The 19,312-nt window shown below is 54.0% G+C and overlaps 1 protein-coding gene across 1 annotated transcript in view; it reads right to left on the bottom strand.

Moving 5' to 3' along the window:
- The window catches only part of ANO2 (anoctamin 2), a 346,820-nt gene that overhangs the window by 208,907 nt on the left and 118,601 nt on the right, over positions 1 to 19,312 (bottom strand). Inside the window, exons 8-10 of the mRNA XM_047787771.1 lie at positions 17,916 to 17,971; positions 16,989 to 17,030; positions 8,759 to 8,823 (exon numbers count right to left, since the gene is read on the bottom strand). Coding sequence (XP_047643727.1) covers positions 8,759 to 8,823; positions 16,989 to 17,030; positions 17,916 to 17,971 — 163 coding nt within the window. The remainder of the gene's footprint in view (positions 1 to 8,758; positions 8,824 to 16,988; positions 17,031 to 17,915; positions 17,972 to 19,312) is intronic.

Below are 19,312 nucleotides of genomic sequence, written 5' to 3'. Positions count from 1 at the left end.
GCGGTCCAGGAGGATGGCCCATCACAAAGCAGGGGTGACCTGCTGGTGAGCCTTGCTTCCCGGCACACTGCACCAGCTGTCCCTTAGGGACTGCTAGTCAGGAGGATGAACACTGGATAGCTAGAAACCCAGCTCCCCCGATGTCCAGCTAGACAGAGCTCTGAGTCACCTTCAGCCACACAGTACAAGGGAAAACACATCGTCTCTGCAGTCAGAGAGGCCTGGGTTTGAATCCCAAGTGGGCCAGCTTGTGGTTTTCAGAAGGTTTGTGTCCCTACTTGTAACACAGAGGTAACAATATCCACTTGGCAGGGCCGCTGGGAGGCACAGGACACATGCTCCAAGGGCATAATCACAGTACACTGATGGACAATTTAAAAAAAAAAGTCTTCTGATAATGCAATATTTGTCCAGACTCTTGAGCTAAAGAAATAGGCAGAATTCTGCTAGTTTAGGGGAACAGCATAATTCCCCTCTCCCTCAGGGAGAGGATACATAATGACTTTACTTAACCAAACTTTTGTCCATCACTACGCTACTTGTCAACAACGTCGTAACCCTCAAAATAACATAGTGGGGCTGGGGGGACAGGTGTGATGACCCCCTTTGGTGGCAAAGGAGATGGGAGCTCAAATATACGTCACCTGGAATCAAGGCTGGAGCCAAAACAGCTCGTCTCATTCTTCACCCACTGTTCCCAGCCTAGAGGAACGTCCCTAGGCAGGTGCCTCAGGATCTGATAGACACGTAGAGAGTCACTCTAGCCATCGTTATTTGTTTTTGTTTGTTTCTTTGTTTTGCCTTGTCTAAGGCTGCTCCCTCAGCATGTGGAGGTTCCCAGGCTAGGGGTCCAATCAGAGCTATAGTTGCTGGCCTACGCCACAGCCACAGCCACAGCAACATGGGATCCGAGACACGTCTGTGACCTACACCACAGCTCATGGCAACGCCGGATCCTTAACCCACTGAGCAAGGCCAGGGATCGAACGCTCAACCTCATGGTTCCTGGTCGGATTCGTTAACCACTGTGCCACGACGGGAACTCCTATCCATCTTTGAATAGTAAGTGCCAACCCCACCCCCTCTCCACTTCTTCCTGGAGCAGGAGCCCTTACTTAAGTCTGTCTTCACATGGACAGCTCTGCAGATCTTAGATTCTGTCACTTTTCTTTCCCTGAAACAGTCCTAGCCTGGCTGCTTTCCCTTTAGGCAAGATGGCCCGAGTTGGGCACATGAGGTTTTGCTCTGACTTGGTAAATCCCTAAGTGGCGCGATCCTAAAATGTTTTCTGAGAATTTCTGGGGTCTTGGGTGCTGCCACCTATCAGATGTTTCCAGAAAGAGTTACAGCCACCCCCACCAGCTCTGCCTGAGGCACAGCAGACAGCCCCCAGCCCCTCAGCACAGATGTCTCATCTGGGGGTCAGCTTCTGCCACGATCTTTCCCATGGGCCAGTCTTTCTACAGCCTCACAGTTATTCACTGAAAAATTTCTCCCTCCACGTCCCAGAAAAGCCAACAAATCATCTACGAGCTCAGAAATGTGACTTTGACCTTAAGCTCCTTGAGGATGGGGTCCTGCCCAACTCATCTCCACCCCCGCCCCGCCCAGCCCTGGTGTCTGACATTGGGTCAGTGCCAGCGTGTGTCAGCTTCACTACACCAGGTGAGGGGAGCGTACGGGAGGGCGCTGCTCTGAGTTTCCCAGGCCCGTGGGTTCCAAAGGGGATGATCATGATGAGGTTGTTTGAAGAGCCTGTGTGTCATGCAAGGCCAGGTGTGATTTGTATACAGGACAGAAAGCTTAGACATGTGAGAGCTGTAAGGGACACCCCAGCTATTTTCAAAGATTTAAGGGCTGGCCTCCCCAGCTGGGTGCTCTCCTTCACCCTGGAGCTCCAGGGAGCAGAAGTGGACTCGACCGGGCAGGGAGGGAATTGGCAGAGTTCCTGCTCGGGCTCCAAGACCATCTCTAGTGGCCAGTCAGCAGACAAACATGAAGCCACCCAGGCCACAAGCGCCCCCTACAAGGAAAATTGGGCAGAGGCTGGGTATTTGCTTAAGCCATCAGCTGGGAGAGGAAGCCGTGGATCCCCCGTTGGGGGACCAGGCACTGGGGTTGGTCAACCTCTAAGCTCCTCCCACCTCTGTGATGCCAGGCGTGGTCCCGGGGGTTCTAGATAACTGAGGATTTACTGCACACAAAGGTCAAGGAGACAGGACATCTACAGCTTTGTTCTCTCCTTCTTGGGGATGAGGATGTAACCTAAGGATGTCAAGGAAGTCAGGGACCGGAGGAACCAGACAGCTCACCGGCTCCCAGCGTCTTCTGGGCAGCCAGGGGGAGCGTGTGCAGCCGCCTGGGACCATGGGACCCACCAACCACCATATGGCTGATGTTACAGGAAAGAAGACTGAAAATCTGATCTAAAACAGCAGCCCTTGGTGATGGAGGGCAGGGAGACCATCCTCGGAAGACTGGGATTGGCCTCTGGGTGCCGTCTCGAGACCTGGGAGCCCTGCATTCAGCTACTCATCCACGGGTAGCCCCGGGCCAACTCCTTCCATCTGGAGGGTGCAGAGCTGGAGGAGGGAGGCTCTCCGTGGGGGGAGGGGGAGGAAGGAGCGTGGGCCAGACCCCTTTCACAGCCACATTTCGTAAGCAGCCCGACTTACCTCCCACCCAGAAAATGGGCCGGAATGTAACGGCACGGAAATCATTATCCACATCTCTGCCTGCCTCAAGCCCCTGCCGCCTACCTTTTCCTTGTCTACCCTGCACCTGCACCCTCAGAGGTAAAAGAAAAATATCCTTCGACCCCATGAGATATTACTTCTTTCCAGCCTACAAAATGTTTCCCAGCAGGGAGTTCCTGTCATGGCTCAATGGTTAACATATCCGACTAGGAAGCATGAGGTGGCGGGTTCAATCCCTGGCCCTTGCTCAGTGGGTTAAGGATCTGGCGTTGTCATGAGCTGTGGTGTAGGTCACAGACACCGCTTGGATCCCAGGTTGCTGTGGCTCTGGTGTAGGCTGGTGGCGACAGCTTGGATCCCACGTTGCTGTGGCTCTGGTGAAGGCCGGTGGCTACAGCTCCAATTAGACCCCTACCCTGGAAACCTCCGTAAGCAGCAGGTGCAGTCCTAGAAAAGGCAAAAAGACGAATGAATAAATAAATAAATAAATACAAACAAAATGTTTTCCAGCCAATTCCAATACTTCAAAGGCTGAGAGTGACAGATACCAATCTGCTAGCCTCATGCATCATCTCTCCTTGGCTTCCTGTCTTGGGTCCAGCCTCACCTCCTTCCAACCCTGGGTGCTCTTCTAACTTATAGGCCAGAGCCAGGGACACGGGCTAGGTCTGCAAGCCGAGGTCTTGATCTGACCCTTCCTGATCAACAGTCAAGGATCTGGCTTCGGGGCAACGTGAATTTTGGCTATTGATGCCAGACTCAGCAACAAAGCCATGCACGGAGCAGCCCAGGCTGGTGATGAAGACGCATTCAGGAGCTTGAACCTCAGCCCTTCAGGAAGCAATGTTTCTAACTCCAGTGCCACCTCTTCCAGGAAGTCTCCCCTTATTCTCTTAGTAGCACCTACTCTTCCTCTGTTGTCCGCTGCTGCTCAACGTTTGTACTTACAGTCCTTAAAAGCCCTCACTTCATCACAGGTCTGTCTCCCTAAAGAACCGCTGGGTCCTTAAGGACACGAACTCCGCCCTATTCCTCGATGGGCCTCCCCACACTGCTGGGCACAGAGACTTGTAAATGTCTCTTGCATTGAGCTGAACTGCCTTTATGGATCCCAGGGAAGGATTATGAAGGAGGCAGCACGGCTCCGGAAATAATTAATCATGGTTCACCAATATTTTTCCCTCTCCGGTCCCTCTCCCACACTAGCTGTGGCCGGTCCTTCCTGAGCCTGGCCAGCTGCGAGGCCTCCTAAGAAAGAACGTGGCTTCCTCCATCTCCCTCCTGGAAGCATCTGGATGGGTCACAGTGTGGGAGGGTGGAAGTGGAGCTCAGAGACGGGAGAGGGATGATCAAATCATTCAACCTTCCGGTGGCCATTCTGGAGAGCTCTGGAAAGGACCAGGACCCCTGCCCTGGAGGAAGAGGAGGGAAAGCCAGTTCTTATGATGCACAGGCTCTCCACGGGCAGGGCTGGAGAGGGCTGGCGTCTAGGGTGGTAGGGTGGTGTAGCAAGGTGGGGGCATGGTGCCACTCCTGCTGTCCACAGATGGTGCCCAAAGGCTCTTGAGATGCTACGACCACAGTTACTGCTCTCACATCATGGAAGCAGGACGTTTCTGAGAGGATTCCAGAACTGCCGCAGGGATGGGTTTCCGGCCCAGGGCCTGATTTTCCGGCAGCCTCCCCTGTGAAATGGGAGGCTGAAAGAGAAGGGAATGAGGACGAGCCACTGACCCCTCTCCAGACCGGAATCCCAGTGTGGCACAGTGGATGCTGTGTGGGTACCCTTCCCGTGCAGTCCCCAAAGTCATCAGCTACACATGCCCTGAGCCTGGCAGACTTCTGGACCCCTCTCCTCCACATGCCATCAGGCAGGCAGCTGCAGCAGATGCTTCAAAAGAAGGTTGTGTGTATCAACTTCAGCAAAGTATAGTCAGTAGCTAAATCTAAGTCAGATGTACAAAGCCTGATGTTTTGTCTCATCCCTATTAAAACCTCCCAGCTAAGGAAATCAGCCTGTGAGCAGATATTCATTTCAGTGAAAAGACAAGGCAGGCCCCTGATTAACCTGGGATCACCCCTGTACAAATCCAAAAGGCCAGGCCCCCCCGGGTTCCCCAGAACATAAAGGCCGTTTCCCTCCTGGGATGTCACAGGGTGAACCCAGAGCAGTGCACACGGAAATCTTCTCCTCCATCTACCGGGACACTCATGTGGCCTCAAGGGACCAGAAGAGCCATTTCCCTCCAGTTAAGACACCATGTCCCCCACATCTCAACTGCAAACCTCACTTCTGCCAGGGGCCCAGGGGCTGCTGGCTAGGAGGTCCCAGGAGAACCTGCTGCCAGAGGGGTCCCTGCTGGATACCTGCTGGGGAACTTTCCAGGCAACTAACTAACACAGACACACACAGACACACACACATACACACACACTCACACACTGCTCAAGCCTGCAGGCCCCGGGATTTCTAGAGCAAAGGTAGGATATAGGGTGGAAAGCCCTGCTGGGCTGGGAGAGCCCCATCAGCAGGCTCACAGTACAGCCTGCTGGGCACGGATGCCTGAACAGCTGGAGGGGGAGGGGCGAGGGGGCGGGCAGGGGCCTCATGCCTTCGCCCCCTCCCCCCATCTGCTTTCAACCCTTGGGAAAGGAGCCTTGAATCCCAAATCCCAAGTTTAGGCTTGAAAGGCTGCAGAAGCGGAAGGACAGCTCGTCTTGGCTTTCCAGGCAACCAGATCTCCCACCCCGCTGCTCAGTGCTTTAGAAAGTTCCAAAGGATAAGCATGGGGAAAGGAACGGAGCGCAGTGCTGAGGAGAAGGAAGAGCTGGGGCCCCAGGAAGCAGGAAACACCTCTGCCGGGCTTATAGGAGTCACCTTCAACTTGTACCCAACACCCCTGCCTCTGTGGCTCTTTCAGCACAGACCACATGGGTGCGGTTCCAACGTGGGCACAGAGAGGGTGCAGTTCACAGGCGCGAGCTGTGATGGAAGGACAATCCAGGTGTGGCAGGTGACGGTGCATGGAGGGCCCCCTCGGGCTGGGCCCCTTGAGCCACTAGGTGACAACAGGCAGTGGCAGGAAACATGGAGAAGAAGTGGCACAAGAGGAAAATAACAGCGCTGAGGTCATACCCACAGGAGTTGGCATCAGACAAGGGAGTGGAGGGTGGGGGAGGGCAGGTGATGAAGAGGAGGAAGGAGGAGACTTAGACACAATGGGGATACCTGCTCCCCCACCCCACACCCCAGTTTCTGCTCTACCAGCCCTCTGGGTGCCTGCTCCAGGCTGTCCTGTCTCTGCTGACCCACCTATGTCCCTAATGCCCCTGTCCCCCTCCCCAGTCCTCACAACTGTCACCCCCTCTCTCTCCTGCAGAGCAAGTTCCTTAGGCAGCTAGGTAGACAGCAATCCCCACCCCTACCCTGCACGCTATCCCGCACCCCATTCCCCCCACCTCCAGCCAGTACCTGAGAGATGCCCAAGCTTCCAGGCACATCTTGGCCCCACATCCAAGCCACTGCCCCCACGCAGGGGCCCTGGGAACCCCCCCACCCCCCCACCCACCAAGAGCCTTCTGAGCTGTGAGGAGCAGCAGGCAGATCCAACCCCACAGCACACCTCGCCCTGTCTCGACAGACTTGGGGACACCACCTGGTCCCAGAGCAGGACCCTGTTCCCAAGGCAACTCTTCCCGGGCAGGTAGGCTGCCTTGGTAGCCCAAACTGAGGGCACGCTGGAGCCATCTCCCACTCAGCTGGCCCCCAGTCACCTGGAGTCTCAGGGAAAGCACGGGGCTCTCCGGTAGGGAGAATGTTTATCTTTTTAATCATGCTTTTAAAAGTCAAATGAGTCATTGGAGAAAACAGGCGACCAAGTGGGTGGCCACCGGGGAGGCAGCAAGGAAGATCAAGGCCCGCCAGGCCCGGAGGAAGAGGCCTTGGTGTGGCCCGGAGAACAGGCTAGGTGGCCATGCCTCCCAAAAGCCAGCCAGGGGACAGGAGGTGCTGGGTAAGGAGCCTTGGGCACCGGCCCCCGGGGCCTTGCTCCCCGACCCCAGTGCCTTGGTTAAGGGTCTTTTGCTGGAATAAACACCTGCTGTCGAGAGACATCCCACCAAGCTCCCAGGTCCTTGAGAGGACCGTCACATGTTCCATCTCTGCGTGGGAGGGGAAGCCGCCCAAGTCGCAACTCCCCGCCTGCCGTCTTCTTCCAAGAAGAAGCTGGAATGCCTCCCTCTGGACGCAGTCCTTCTGGCTGCTGCCCCTCCCGCAGTCCCAGCCCAAGGCGAGCGGCCAGGAACACTCTCGGAGTTTGCTGGCTGATTAATTAGCGCGTTCGAATGAGCCACAAGTGACCGAGTGGCGGGGAGGCCACTATGTCAGTCACGGGGACCGGAGTCCCCATCATTTCCAAATGAGCGTGGCTACCCAACCTCCTCCCAGAGCCCTCGGCTCTGCCTCCCCAGTTCAGACAACCGCGATCCTCCAGATCAAAGTGGGGGGGGTGACATGCCCCCAGGAGGGACCAGCCAAGACCCCAGCCTCCAGACTGTCCTCCCAGAGCTCACCCACTGCACGGGGCTGCTTCCCAGCACCCCAGCTGGGGAAGAGGTAAGGGTCTAACATCCCACTGAGTTTCTGGAGCCCCCAAACCAATTTTAGGCTAGCCAGACCGACAGCGGTCTAGTAAATTCTTTCAAGAAGCTTCTAACCACATTCTGCAGAAGCTGGAGAAATTCCCAAGGCCACAGGGCATCAGGTTAGGGGCAGCAGTGAAGGGAAGGACTTCAGGACCCAGTCTCCTCTCCCTTCCAGTTTTTGGAGAAGCCCCAAAAGGCCCACCTTTCCTCTCGGACCAGCCGGCTCATTCCTTTTGGGACCTGCCGGGTCTTCCCTTCTCTTGGTCAGCACTGGGGCTGCCTGGATCGATGACCTGACACCATCCCCTCCGAGCACCGGTGGGACCTGTGACTTATTCTCCCCAACGGACTATGACCTAGGTGGTGTCCTATTACTCCCATCATTGCTTTACATAACCTGGAACTTCTCTTTCGCCAGCAGACTCACTTCACTGCCTTTCTGTTTCTCATGCTTTGAAGAAGCAAACAGCCATAGTGGAAAGGCCTGTGTGGTAAGGAATTGAAATCCACCTCTGTCCAAAAAGTCAGCTAGGGCGGAGGGGACCTCTGGCTGATGACCAGCCCAAAAAAATTGAGTCTCCGGAAGACCAGACAGAACTGACTCCTACTAACAACAACACGTGAGGTGGGCCTTGACCTTTCTCCAGCCACACCTTCGCAGACCTCCTAACTCTGGCTGCTACTCTGACTGCAGAAATATCACAGACCTGGAAGCAAGGTACCAAACTAATTCATGAATGGGTTCCTGATTCTCAGAAACTGAAATTTAAAAGGTGGGTTGATTTAAAACAAAAACAAAAACAGGACTTCCCATCGCGGCTCAGAGGAAACGATCTGACTAGCATCCATGAGGACACAGGTCCGATCCCTGGCCTCGCTCAGTGGCTTAAGGATCTGGTGTTGCCGTGAGCTGTGCTGTAGGTCGCAGATGCGGCTCAGATCTGGCGTGGCTGTGGCCATGGTGCAGGCCGGCAGCTACTGCTCTGATTCGACCCCTAGCCTGGGAACCTCCAGATGCTGCAGGTATGGCCCTAAAAAGCAAAACAAAACAAAAATTTAATTTTAAATAAATTAAAAAAAAAAAAACCCATGGTGGCTGTCAGGGCAAGACCCGAGGATCTTCACCACCCAGATCCTTCTCTAGGCAAATCTGAGGCACCGTAATAAAAGAGATGAATCACAGAGCTGGCAAGGAGAGCCTCAGGGATGAAGATCTCAGGATGCAAGCTAATGTGCATGCGCCCACGTCCCCCACTGCCCCATAGCCGCCACCTCCCTCCCTGTCCGGGAGCTGCTTCCAGCACCAGATGTGGCCCCCAGACAGCCAAGGCCTCTGCTTGGCCAACAGACTTACGGGGGCCAAGAGGGTGACAGAGGTCTTGGGGGGTCCTCCCAGGAGTCCCCCCACCACATCTTACCTGATGAGGTCAATAGGTTGAAACTTGTAAAACACCCCATAGCGCGCCCATTCCTGATACAGCAGCTGAAGAAGAAGAAGACGGAACCCAATTAGAGGCAAAAGGGGGCAACGATTCACCTTTTTTATCCCTCCTAGCAAGTCAAAAATTGAATCCCCCAAGCCTGGCTTCCAGGCGTATCCTCCTGAGATAACCACAGGGAGACGTCCAGAAGCAGGAGGCCTGGAAGCCCACTTCTCCTCCCCAAAGAACAAGGGCGATCTTCCTCATGCTCCAGGGCAGCACTGCACTGAGCAAGCAAACCCCCTCGCTCATCGCTCCCTTGCCTTGCTGAGTCCAGCCACACGGGCCCTGACGTTCCTTTCGTCACCTGATGAACAAGTGTTCACTGAACCTCAACCTCGGGCAGGCCCTGTCCAGACGCTGAGCAAGCAATCAACCAAAGTTACTGCCCTCCTGGAGCTTACACCCAGGGCCCAGAGACAAATATAAACTCACGAATGAATTTCTAAGAAATACATGTAGGAGTTCCCATCGTGGCTCAGTGGTAATGAATCCAACCAGTATCCATGAGGAGGCAGGTTCGATCCCTGGCCTCGCTCAGTGGGTTAAGGATCTGGCATGGCTGTGAGCTGTGGTATAGGTCACAGATGCCACCCAGATCCTCTGTTGCTGATGCTGTGGTGGAGGCTGGCAGCTGTGGCTCTGCGATGCCTAGCCTGGAAACTCCCATGTGTGGCGAGTATGGCCAAAGAAAGAAAGAAAGAAAGGAAGGAAGGAAGGAAAGAGAAAAATAAAACGAGGTAGGAAGAAGCATCTGCGGGGGTGGGTGGGAGGGCTACTTGAGCTAGGCTGGCAAGAGAAGGGTGACATCTGAGCGGAGACCTAAGGAAGTGGGGCTGATGTTTCAGCTGGAAGAACACTCCTGCTGTGCAAAGACCTGGAGGGAAGTGCATGTGACGTGTCCCAGGAAGAACAGGAAAGTGGTCATGGCAGGGAGCTGGGGGCAGGGCGCAGAGCAAGGGGAGACTCCTGGGAGAGGAGGTTAGAAAGGACCGGGGTGGCCCCATCAGTCAGGGGCTTGTGGGCCAGTCTAAGACCTTTGGACTTTGAAGGAAACCATTAGGAGATGGAAAGCCCTGTGCGAAGAAGGATCTGGTTTCCAGTGTAGACGGCTCACTCTGGCAACTGCCTGGGGAACAGAGTAGGGGACCTATTGTAATGGTCCAGGAAAGGGTGGATGGTGGCTGTTACCATGGAGGCAGTGGAAGAAGTAACGAGAAGTGGCTGATTCCATATACATATATGTACACACACACATACACACACAGTTTTAGGGCTCTACCCACAGCATATGGAAGTTCCCAGACGAGGGATCAAATTGGAGCTGTAACAGCTGTCGGCTTACACCACAGCCGTAGCCACACCGGATCCTTAGCCCACCGAGTGAGGCCAAGGATCAAACGTGTTCTCATGGATACTATTTGGGTTCGTTACCGCTGAGCCACTACAGGAACTCCCTGATTCCACTCATATGTCAAAGGCAGAGCCAGTAAGACTTACTGTTGGATTGGATGCAGGGTGAGGGAAAATGAGAACGTGGCCTGAGCGACTGAGTAAATGGTAATTCTATTTCCTGAACTGGGGAAGACACGGGAAGGGGGGGCTGGCAGGGAACCAAGAATTCCCACGGGTGTCCATCTAGGTGTCCGCGTGGGAATGTAGGGTGAGCAGCTGGATATAAAAGTTTGGAGTTTACAGGCTAGCCCGGGCTGAAGACGGAAATTCGGGAGTAAGCAGAGAAGACCTGAGTTTAAAGTCATTACGTTACAGAGGCAACTGCCAAAGAAACGGGCAGGTAGAGAAGAGGCCTGATGTCTGGGCTGAGGTCGCCAACGTTTAGAGGTCAAGGGGATGATGAAGAACAGCAGAAGAGGGACAAGAGCAGAACGAGCAGTGGGTGGTGTCCCAGAGGCCAGAGGAAGGTGGGTAGAAGGTGGCCGGCTGGGTCAAATACTGCGGATGGGTCAGGGCAGCTGAGCATGGAAAAGTGACCTTGGGTCCAGTGGCTTGAGGTCATGGATGACCTTGACAAGAGCGGTTCCAGGGGCGGGATGTGAATAGAACCCCAGCGGAACACATTTTAGAAGCGAGGGGAGGAAATAAGGCACCAAACACATCAGACTGTGCCATCGTGTGAGGTTTGCACAGCAGCTTTAGAGAAGTGGCCCGGAGAAAAACCTGTGGAGCAAACCAAATTGGAAACTTTAATTTCCAATTCCTGGCCAGCGAGCATCACAGGGCACCCACAAGTAAATGAAGTTATCTGGTAATGAACCATCGGGAGCCATCACCTAGCTATCCGTGCTGAATAGATCTTCATGCGTGACGAAACCCACAAGCCTACAATTCGGCTGCCACCTTATGTCCTGTGGTCTCGTCTACACATCTCACACATTGAAAAGAATTCACACAGAATTCTGGCACGGAGAAGTGACCCTGATCAGAGATTTTGGATAGTCAGCCGAACATCAGCCCTATGGCTAGCCATCCTTTTCACCTAAGACTCTTTAAAGACATGACATTAAAACTAAAATAAAATTTGGCATTCTTAGTGACCACAGATTTTTTTTTTTTTTTTTGGTTTTTGCACCTGTGGCATATGGAAGTTCCCAGGCTATGGGTCAAATCAGGGCTGCAGCTGCCGGCCTATGTCACAGCCACAGCAACGCAGGATCCGAGCCACAGCTACGGCAACCTACACCACAGCTCACGGCAACACCAGATCCTTAACCTACTGAGCAAGGCCAGGGATCGAACCCATGTCCCCACGGATACTAGTCGGGCTTGTTACCACTGAGCCACAATTGGGAACTCCAATGATAGACTTTTATTGTCACGGACTCTCCCAAAAATCACAAAAGAGAACCAAAAACTACATGGACCCTGATGGAGTAAATGGCACCCGTGGTCACCGCCACCTGCAGCAGAGGAAACCTGGACACAAAGGGGCTGCACAGGGTGTGATGGGCAGAGAAAGATCTGAATCCATGAGTTGTGATGCTGCTCATCCCAGGCAGGTGGCCTCAAACTGAATCCTACTGTTCTTATTACACCTCTTGCTCCCCATCATCTGGGTGCTTCTTCTGCCCTGGGTTTTCGCTCCCTCTCCCCAGTGCAAACCCAGGACTCATCTGCCCCTGGTGACCGCATCTGTGGCCCATCAGGAGGCCAGCTTGCGTCAGGAGATACGGGCAGGGCCTCCCTTGAGGGCTGTGGGACGTCACTAGCTGCCTCCTAGGCCCTGACCTCCAGGGCAAATTCCTCTCCAAGTCACATGTCTGGCCCAAACCTGAACACCTGTGCCTGCCACTGCCCTAGAGGGAAAAACTGAAAATGCCCCCAGGATGCCCACATGGCCCAGTTGGCTCAGGTCCAATCTGAGAGCCAGGCTCCTGAGCCATACCCCTGGCTGGCTCTCGGACCTGCTGTACGGAACCTGCAGAGGATCCTTTTCCAGAGCAGTTCCCTCTCAGCACAACACTGCAGCCGTAGGTCATGGATACAGATGAGGCTGAGTCCAGAGGAGCCCCAAGCAGGCGGGTTAGACAAACACAGGAGGAAACCATCAGGCGGCCTCTGCAAGGGCTGGAGCTGCACGGCCCCAGATCGGGGAGGTGATGCAACAAGGGCACAGAGCCCTGCAGGGGAGCCAGGGAACTGAGTGGTAGAGACCTTCCCCTCTCTCTACAAATGTTTACTTACACACAGTTAGTCACTAGGTGGATTGTGCTAAGCCCTGGGTTACAGGGACCCAGAATAGACCAGCAGTCAGGATGCAGGGAGGCATATGCCCGAGTGTCTGCCCCATGGGCATGAGCATGTGTGAGTCACATGCCAGCAGACAACCACAGAAACTTGTAACCGTCCTGTTAAACCCTGCAGGGTTTAGAACCTTCTAATGAATGCAGCTCTTGACAAATCCATTCTCTCCCTGAGAGTTACACCATATCCTCTGCGCCAACCGGCCAAGCCTGCAAATAGAGCAGGGAGGGACCGCAGCTCCCTCTCAATGGGCAGAGCCTTATTTCGGAGGCCCTGGATGCAATTCCAGCATGGGAGTCTGACTCCCAAACCGTGAGGGTAGGAAGCAACAAGCCAGGAGGGACCACTGCATCTGGTGGATCCGGGCGTACAAGCAGCCGGGTCGGCCCCTTAGGGTCGCATTGGACAGTGGGCCAGTTGGTTTAAGTATTTCGTGACACCCTAAGGAACCCTGCCACTCACACCACCTGCAGCGCCAGAGGCAGCAAGATGCACGAGCCTCACGGTCCTCTCTGAGGCCACAACAGAGAGCAGCCGGACCTCGACAGATCCCAGGATGCCCACTGGGGCCGACTTAGAGGCATGGATGGGAGAGTGGGGACCAGGGTGGGAGAGGATGGGATTCTACCCTCCAGTCCTCCAATGAATTTCTGAATTTCTGGCAGGTCGCTTCAACTAGCTAGGTCTTCTCCATTAGTAAAATGGGAGCCGTGCAGGATGAGAAAAGGGGAAAACCAGACGACAAGTATCTTTCTCATCAGAAAAACCAGACAGGGCAGTTCTCATCATGGCTCAGTGGTTAACGAACCCGACTAGTATCCATGAGGATGAGGGTTCGATTCCTGGCCTCGATCAGTAGGTTAAGAATCTGGCATTGCCAGGAGCTGTGGTGTAGGTCACAGACTTAGCTCGGATCCTGAGTTGCTGTGGCTGTGGCGTAGGCTGGCAGCTGGAGTTCCAATTCAAGCCCTAGCCTGGGAACCTCTGTATGCCACAGGTGCAGCCCTAAATAGACAAAAGACACAAAAAAAAAGACCAGACTCTCTGCACACACCTCTCAGTGGGTCACATTTTTACCGCCCATTAGAGAAAATAACCATTTTGAAAGCTTGGAAACCCAGCACCAAGGGTGCAAAACCTGCTGAAGGAACTCGCCTTCCAAGGTTGTGCCCAGGTTCCCCCCAGGTGGGCAGGGAAGCCACGGCATGCTGACAGCCCTGGGAAGGTGATGCTTCCCCAGGGTGCTTGAGAAAAGCAGGCAAGTCTAGCCAACACAGAGCAAGGTGGCTTCCAGTGGTGGCAGGAGGGGCTGTCCACGCCTACGAGGCCCTGGTCTCTAGAAAGGCCGGAAACCCCTGTTCTCCAGAGGCAGGGCTCCTCTGGTGAGTGACCCTCTAGAGGGGCTGAGTCATGGAGTCTGCAGACTGTACCAGGCCCGCTGGAGCAGAGGGGCTCCGTCTCTGCCTGTAAGGGGGCTCACTGGAAAAGCCACGGAGCACGTGGGAGGGGGAAGGAGAACCCCAGCACCAGCAGGATGGGAGGTCCGAAAGGCCCCCAGAGGGGCGAGCTCAAGGCAGTTCCCAACCCACCTCGCCTCCTCCAGCAGCCAACTCAGGGGTTCTCCCTTGCACCCAACCCAAATCCTCCCAGCAGCCCTGGCAAGGAACACTAGGCGATTACAAAGCAACCAAAACACATCCATGCTCTGCAAGCATTCAGAGGCTTTGGCTCCTTCCTTCGGGATACCTTTTAGGCCCCGCCCATGCGCCTCTGAAGCTGCAGGAAGGAAGCCAGCACTGCAGTGAGTGGTCCCCTTGCTGCAGTGAGAGGCTGTGTTCACCTGGCTGGGATTTGCATGCCAGTTTTTTAAAAGTTTGTTTGTTTGTTTGCTTGGTTTTTTCGGGGGGGTTTTAGGGCCACACCTGAGGCATATGGAAGTTCCCCAGCTAGAGATCAAATTGGAGCTGCAGCTGCTGGCTTGTGCCACAACCACAGCAACGCCACATCTGAGCTCCATCTGCAACCTACACCACTGCTCACGGCAACACTGGATCCTTAACCCACTGAGCAAGGCCAGGGATCGTACCCACCTCCTCATGAACAGTAGTTGGGTTCGTAACCAGCTGAGCTGCAATGGGAACTCCTGGATGCCAGGGTTAACATTAAAGTCCTGACTGGGCAATCTGGTTTATGGCCCCCAGAACCAGTCTCCTTGCCTTGCTGGGTATCTGTTCCGAAACCCAAACGGACAGAAAAAAGCTTTCACTCTCATTCCTGGGTTTTCTCTCATCCCCCATCACTGCAAGCTTTATTTCCCTAACCATGACCCTGGCAGGGGAAGCTAAGGAGGCCAGGAGTGGCTGGCAAACCAGAGAAAAAGCCAGGAGAAGTGGGCTCCTTATCTTCCAAAGACACCTGTCCACCCTCGCCAAGCATCCCTTTGGTGTCAGCCTTGGGAATTATCCACCAGGACATGGCCCTGTCCTGGCTGGTCGCCCTCTGCCTCCCAGATTCTACCCAGCCTAGCAGGTGGGGTGTGTAGAGGGGACAGTACTGGTCTGGGAGCAAAACAATTTCTGGAAGGAAAGTTTTTGTGAAAAGATCTCTTTTTTTTTTCTTTTTTTTAGCTTTTTAGGGCCGCACCTGCAGCACATGAAAGTTCCCAGTCTAGGGGTCTAATTGGAGTGACAGCTGCCAGCCTAGGCCACAGCCACAGCAACGCCAGATCCGAGCCGCATCTGTGACCTAAACCACAGTTCGTGGCAACGCTAGATCCTTAACCCACTGAGGAGGCCAGGGATTGAACCCGTGACCTCATGGATACTAGTCAGATTTGTTTCCTCTGCACCACAACAGGAACTCCAAAAAGGTCTTATCCTTAATAATAATATATCATTCCAGACAAACACACACATATTTTGGATGGCCTACAATTTGTTGCTTTCTGCCTCTGTGCGGATAACAGGGGGCTGTCTGATTAGTCCCAGGAGTTCTGTGTGTTCCTGGTCTCCGGAATGTTCCTGTGAAGTGCTCCACCTTGACCGACTGGGGTCACCACCCACCCAGCAGGAGGTCTCTTAGGTGGGCAGTGGGTGGTGATCATTCTTTAAAGGGGAGGAATGTGAAATGAAAGAGTAGGCAGACAGAAAATGGCTGGGGTGAGTGAGGTGAGATGCAGGGAGAGAGGCTTCCTCCTTTTCCTTTAAATCTGATCCGGGACTTTTCAGGAAATTAAACACCAAGACTATTAGCATCAGATAGAAAACAGATGAGGTTAAAACATCGAAAAACGACAGCAGATTCCCTGGGCAGGCAGAGAGGGGACATATGTAAGCAATCACAGCCGTATTTCTGGAAAAGACCTTTTTATGTTTTTAATACTTAACACTTCATAACAGGGACTAATAGGCAGGATAAAAAGAAGGCTGCTCAAAAGGCAACTTGGGGGATGAATGATTTTCCAGACAGCAGAGCGGGGAGGTGGGGGGCGCGGGCTTCTCTTCCTCATCCCGCCCACCCTCGCCCACCCTCCTCTGTTCACCAGAATCGCTGGAGGCTGGGGAACCTGGGTGGGAGCATGGATGAGGCCCGACGGGCAGCCCCCCCACCCCAGGAGGCTGGATGATGTGCTTAGAGCATCGTGCGGTGGTGGGCTGGGTGGCACCCCTAGTCCCAGAGTACCAGCAAGTAGAAGAAACAGGATCTAGATGGAGAACTGGGGACAGAGACATCCAGCCAGGAGCTGTGGTTGGCACAGGGGAGGGATCCTGCAAAGGGACCTTTCTCTGCTCCCCTAAACATCACCTCTCACCCCTAGCTGCCCAAATCACACTGAAGATTTCTCGTCTATAAGCTGTGAGTGGCTATGCCACCTGTCTGCTTAAAGGATAAGAAGAACTGAAAAGGTGACCCCCCCCCACCCCTGCCAACAAGACATAATGGCATGGATGCTGATATATCTTTTAGCTGGAACACGGGGTTTGAGGGTCAGAGGGGTTCTGGCCCCTTCTCTGTTTATCATGTTTTTGTGGGCCAGGTGTACTCGTTCTGTGCCTCAGTTTCCCCATCTACAAATTAAGGGATTTGGATGCTCAGCATTTCGGTCAAAGCTCTCCTGTCCTCAGGGGTGGGGATGCCACCTTCATGTGGAATGTGGGATGTATTTCACGATGGTTGGCATCGCCGCTCCACCAGGTTCTAACCACTGGTACCACCCTATCCACAGTCATGTCCACCACCAGAAATGGCCCTCACATTTCCAAGTGCCTGGGGACAGGGAGCTGTGGAAGAGCGGCTGGAAACAGATACATGGTAAAGAGAACACTCGGGACACATCTGTGAAGCCCGTGACCCATGTGTGGTCCTTTGTGCCCAGAGCCCATGGCGCAGCACCCAGCCGGCTTACCTTTCTGTCGTTCATGTCATCTCCCGCACCATCGTATTCTCCCTGCAGGGGGGGAAGCCAGTGGAATCATCAAAAACAGGGAAAGGGCCTCTTTTTGATGTTCTAATGTCATCCCTTTCTTTCATTCCCATCTCAGGAAGGTCAAGAACGTGACACCTAAGGAGATCCTGTTCCGCTCCCTTGGCATCGACACCTGCTGTCGATGCGGCAACTGCAAGGGCAGGGCTGCCCGCAGACGGGCTAGCATGTCCGGAAAGTCTCCCTGTGCCCTGTCCACACCAGCCACCTTGAGGAAAATCCCTGCACTGTATCATGGATGTGTATAGCATTACTCTCAGCCAAGGAAGGCTTTAATCACACTCTCTGTTTTCTCAACCAAACAACAGTATAAAGAATTTTGAGCCATTTCCCTCAAAACTGTCAAGACAGAAAAAAAAAATCTGACACTTCATATGTGCTCATGCAGAAGGATGAGGCATTTCACATCTGCCCAAAACTATCACGTATAAAACACTGTTCTCAGTCACTTAAGAGCCTGACCGTCCAGGCTGCACATGATCCAGGTCTGGGACCTGCCCTCCCCGCCCTCCACCCACCTTCCCCACCCCCCTTTACCCCCCCCCGAAAGCCATAGTCCTTGCTTCACACCTGCCCCCCAAAATAAAGGCGGGGAGTGCAGGCCAGGCCCAGACAAAGACCGGTTCATTCTGCCGTCGGGGAAATAACCAAGCCAGTTTGAGACAACTGGCAAATATCAACCTAGGGATTATTGCGAGTCGGGAGGAGTCCGGCACCAGCCAAGGCATTTCAGGGGCACAGTGCCCCACCTGCACCCCGCCTCCCTGCCTGTATATTCACTATGGTGTGGCCTGCCTTGTTCCATCTTCTGAAAAGCACAGGGCCCTGGCCCAGGAAGGCGGTACTCACGTCATGAAGCGGGTAGGCAGCCTCGTAGACGTTATTTGCTATCAGAGAGTTAATACCTACGGAAGAAGGAAGATGAGAGCCTTAACAGCAGGGCAGGGGTTTCTCCACTTGACCTTGGTCTTCTGATGCATATGAACCCCGCCTCCCCTCCGCCCGCTCAGCTGGGAACCACCGCCCTCTCCTCCAGATCCTCCCAGTGGAGACATGTCTTAGGATAAGACCGCCTTTTTTCATTTTCCAAATGCAAAGTTCTATTTGGATACCCAATGCCCTTCTCAAACGTCACCTTCGTCCTGTCCTCACACACTCAGACCCCTCCGGTCCCGGAGCCCTCAGCACCTCCAGGACCCCAATCGTCCGCTGAGAAGAGCTGTGTTTAGTGATGGCAGAGGAAGGACCAGATCGACTACTGCAACCAGAATCCATGAAAGGAGCCGTGAAGCATCGCCATTCTCCCCGCCACACACGCACCTTACCTGCCCTCATTTCTGGCCCTGCCTGGTCCTTCTCAGGGCAGCGCTTATTACTGTGTGTGACTGACCTGCCTTAACCATTAGACCCCTGAACAGCCAGGCAGTGGTTTTCCAAGTGTGATCTGGGGAACCCAGGGGTGTCCTCATGACCTTTTCAAGGGGTTCCTAAGGTCAAAGCTCTATTTAATAACAGTACTAAGACATCCGTCACTTTTCACACTCCTATTTTCTCACGGGTCTACAGCGGAGTTTGTGATGTGATGACGCCATCCTCTGATGGCTAATGGAACGTGGGCTTGTCTATCCTTATGTTTTAAATTCTGCTTGGTTTTAACTTCTAATCCAATAAATATGGATCAATATAACCCACCTAGACAAAAGCCCTGTGGGTGCTCTCAATAATGTTTGAGGTCCCAGGATCACAAAGTTTGAAAACCACATGACAAAGATCCTTTTTTTTTGGCTTTTGAGGGCCATACCCACGGCATATGGAGGTTCCCAGGCTAGGGGTCGAATCAGAGCTGTAGCAGTTGGCCTACACCACAGCCACAGCAACGCCAGATCCAAGCCACATCTGTGACCTACACCACAGCTCACGGCAGTGACAGATCCTTAACCCACGGAGCGAGGCCAGGGATCAAACCCGCATCCTCATGGATCCCAGTCGAGTTTGTTAACCACTGAGCCACGAAGGGAACTCCGTGGATCCATTTTTTTAAATCCCAACAGTATTCCGCAGCGCTGGCACACGGCCAACCCGACTGTGAGCCTCTCTGAGCCTCTGACTCCCACAGACTCGCCACAAAGGACCTTCCATGCAGCACAGAGGCACAGTAACTAATTTGTTTCACTCCTGGTTTTGTTCAGAGACGCCAAAGTGCTGTGTGTTCTGACTCGGGTCGCCAGCTCCCAGATGGGGGGGCT

The sequence above is a fragment of the Phacochoerus africanus genome, chromosome 7, assembly GCF_016906955.1.
Source record: "Phacochoerus africanus isolate WHEZ1 chromosome 7, ROS_Pafr_v1, whole genome shotgun sequence".
Lineage (NCBI taxonomy): Eukaryota > Metazoa > Chordata > Mammalia > Artiodactyla > Suidae > Phacochoerus > Phacochoerus africanus.
This window is presented reverse-complemented; position numbering and strand designations above follow the sequence as displayed.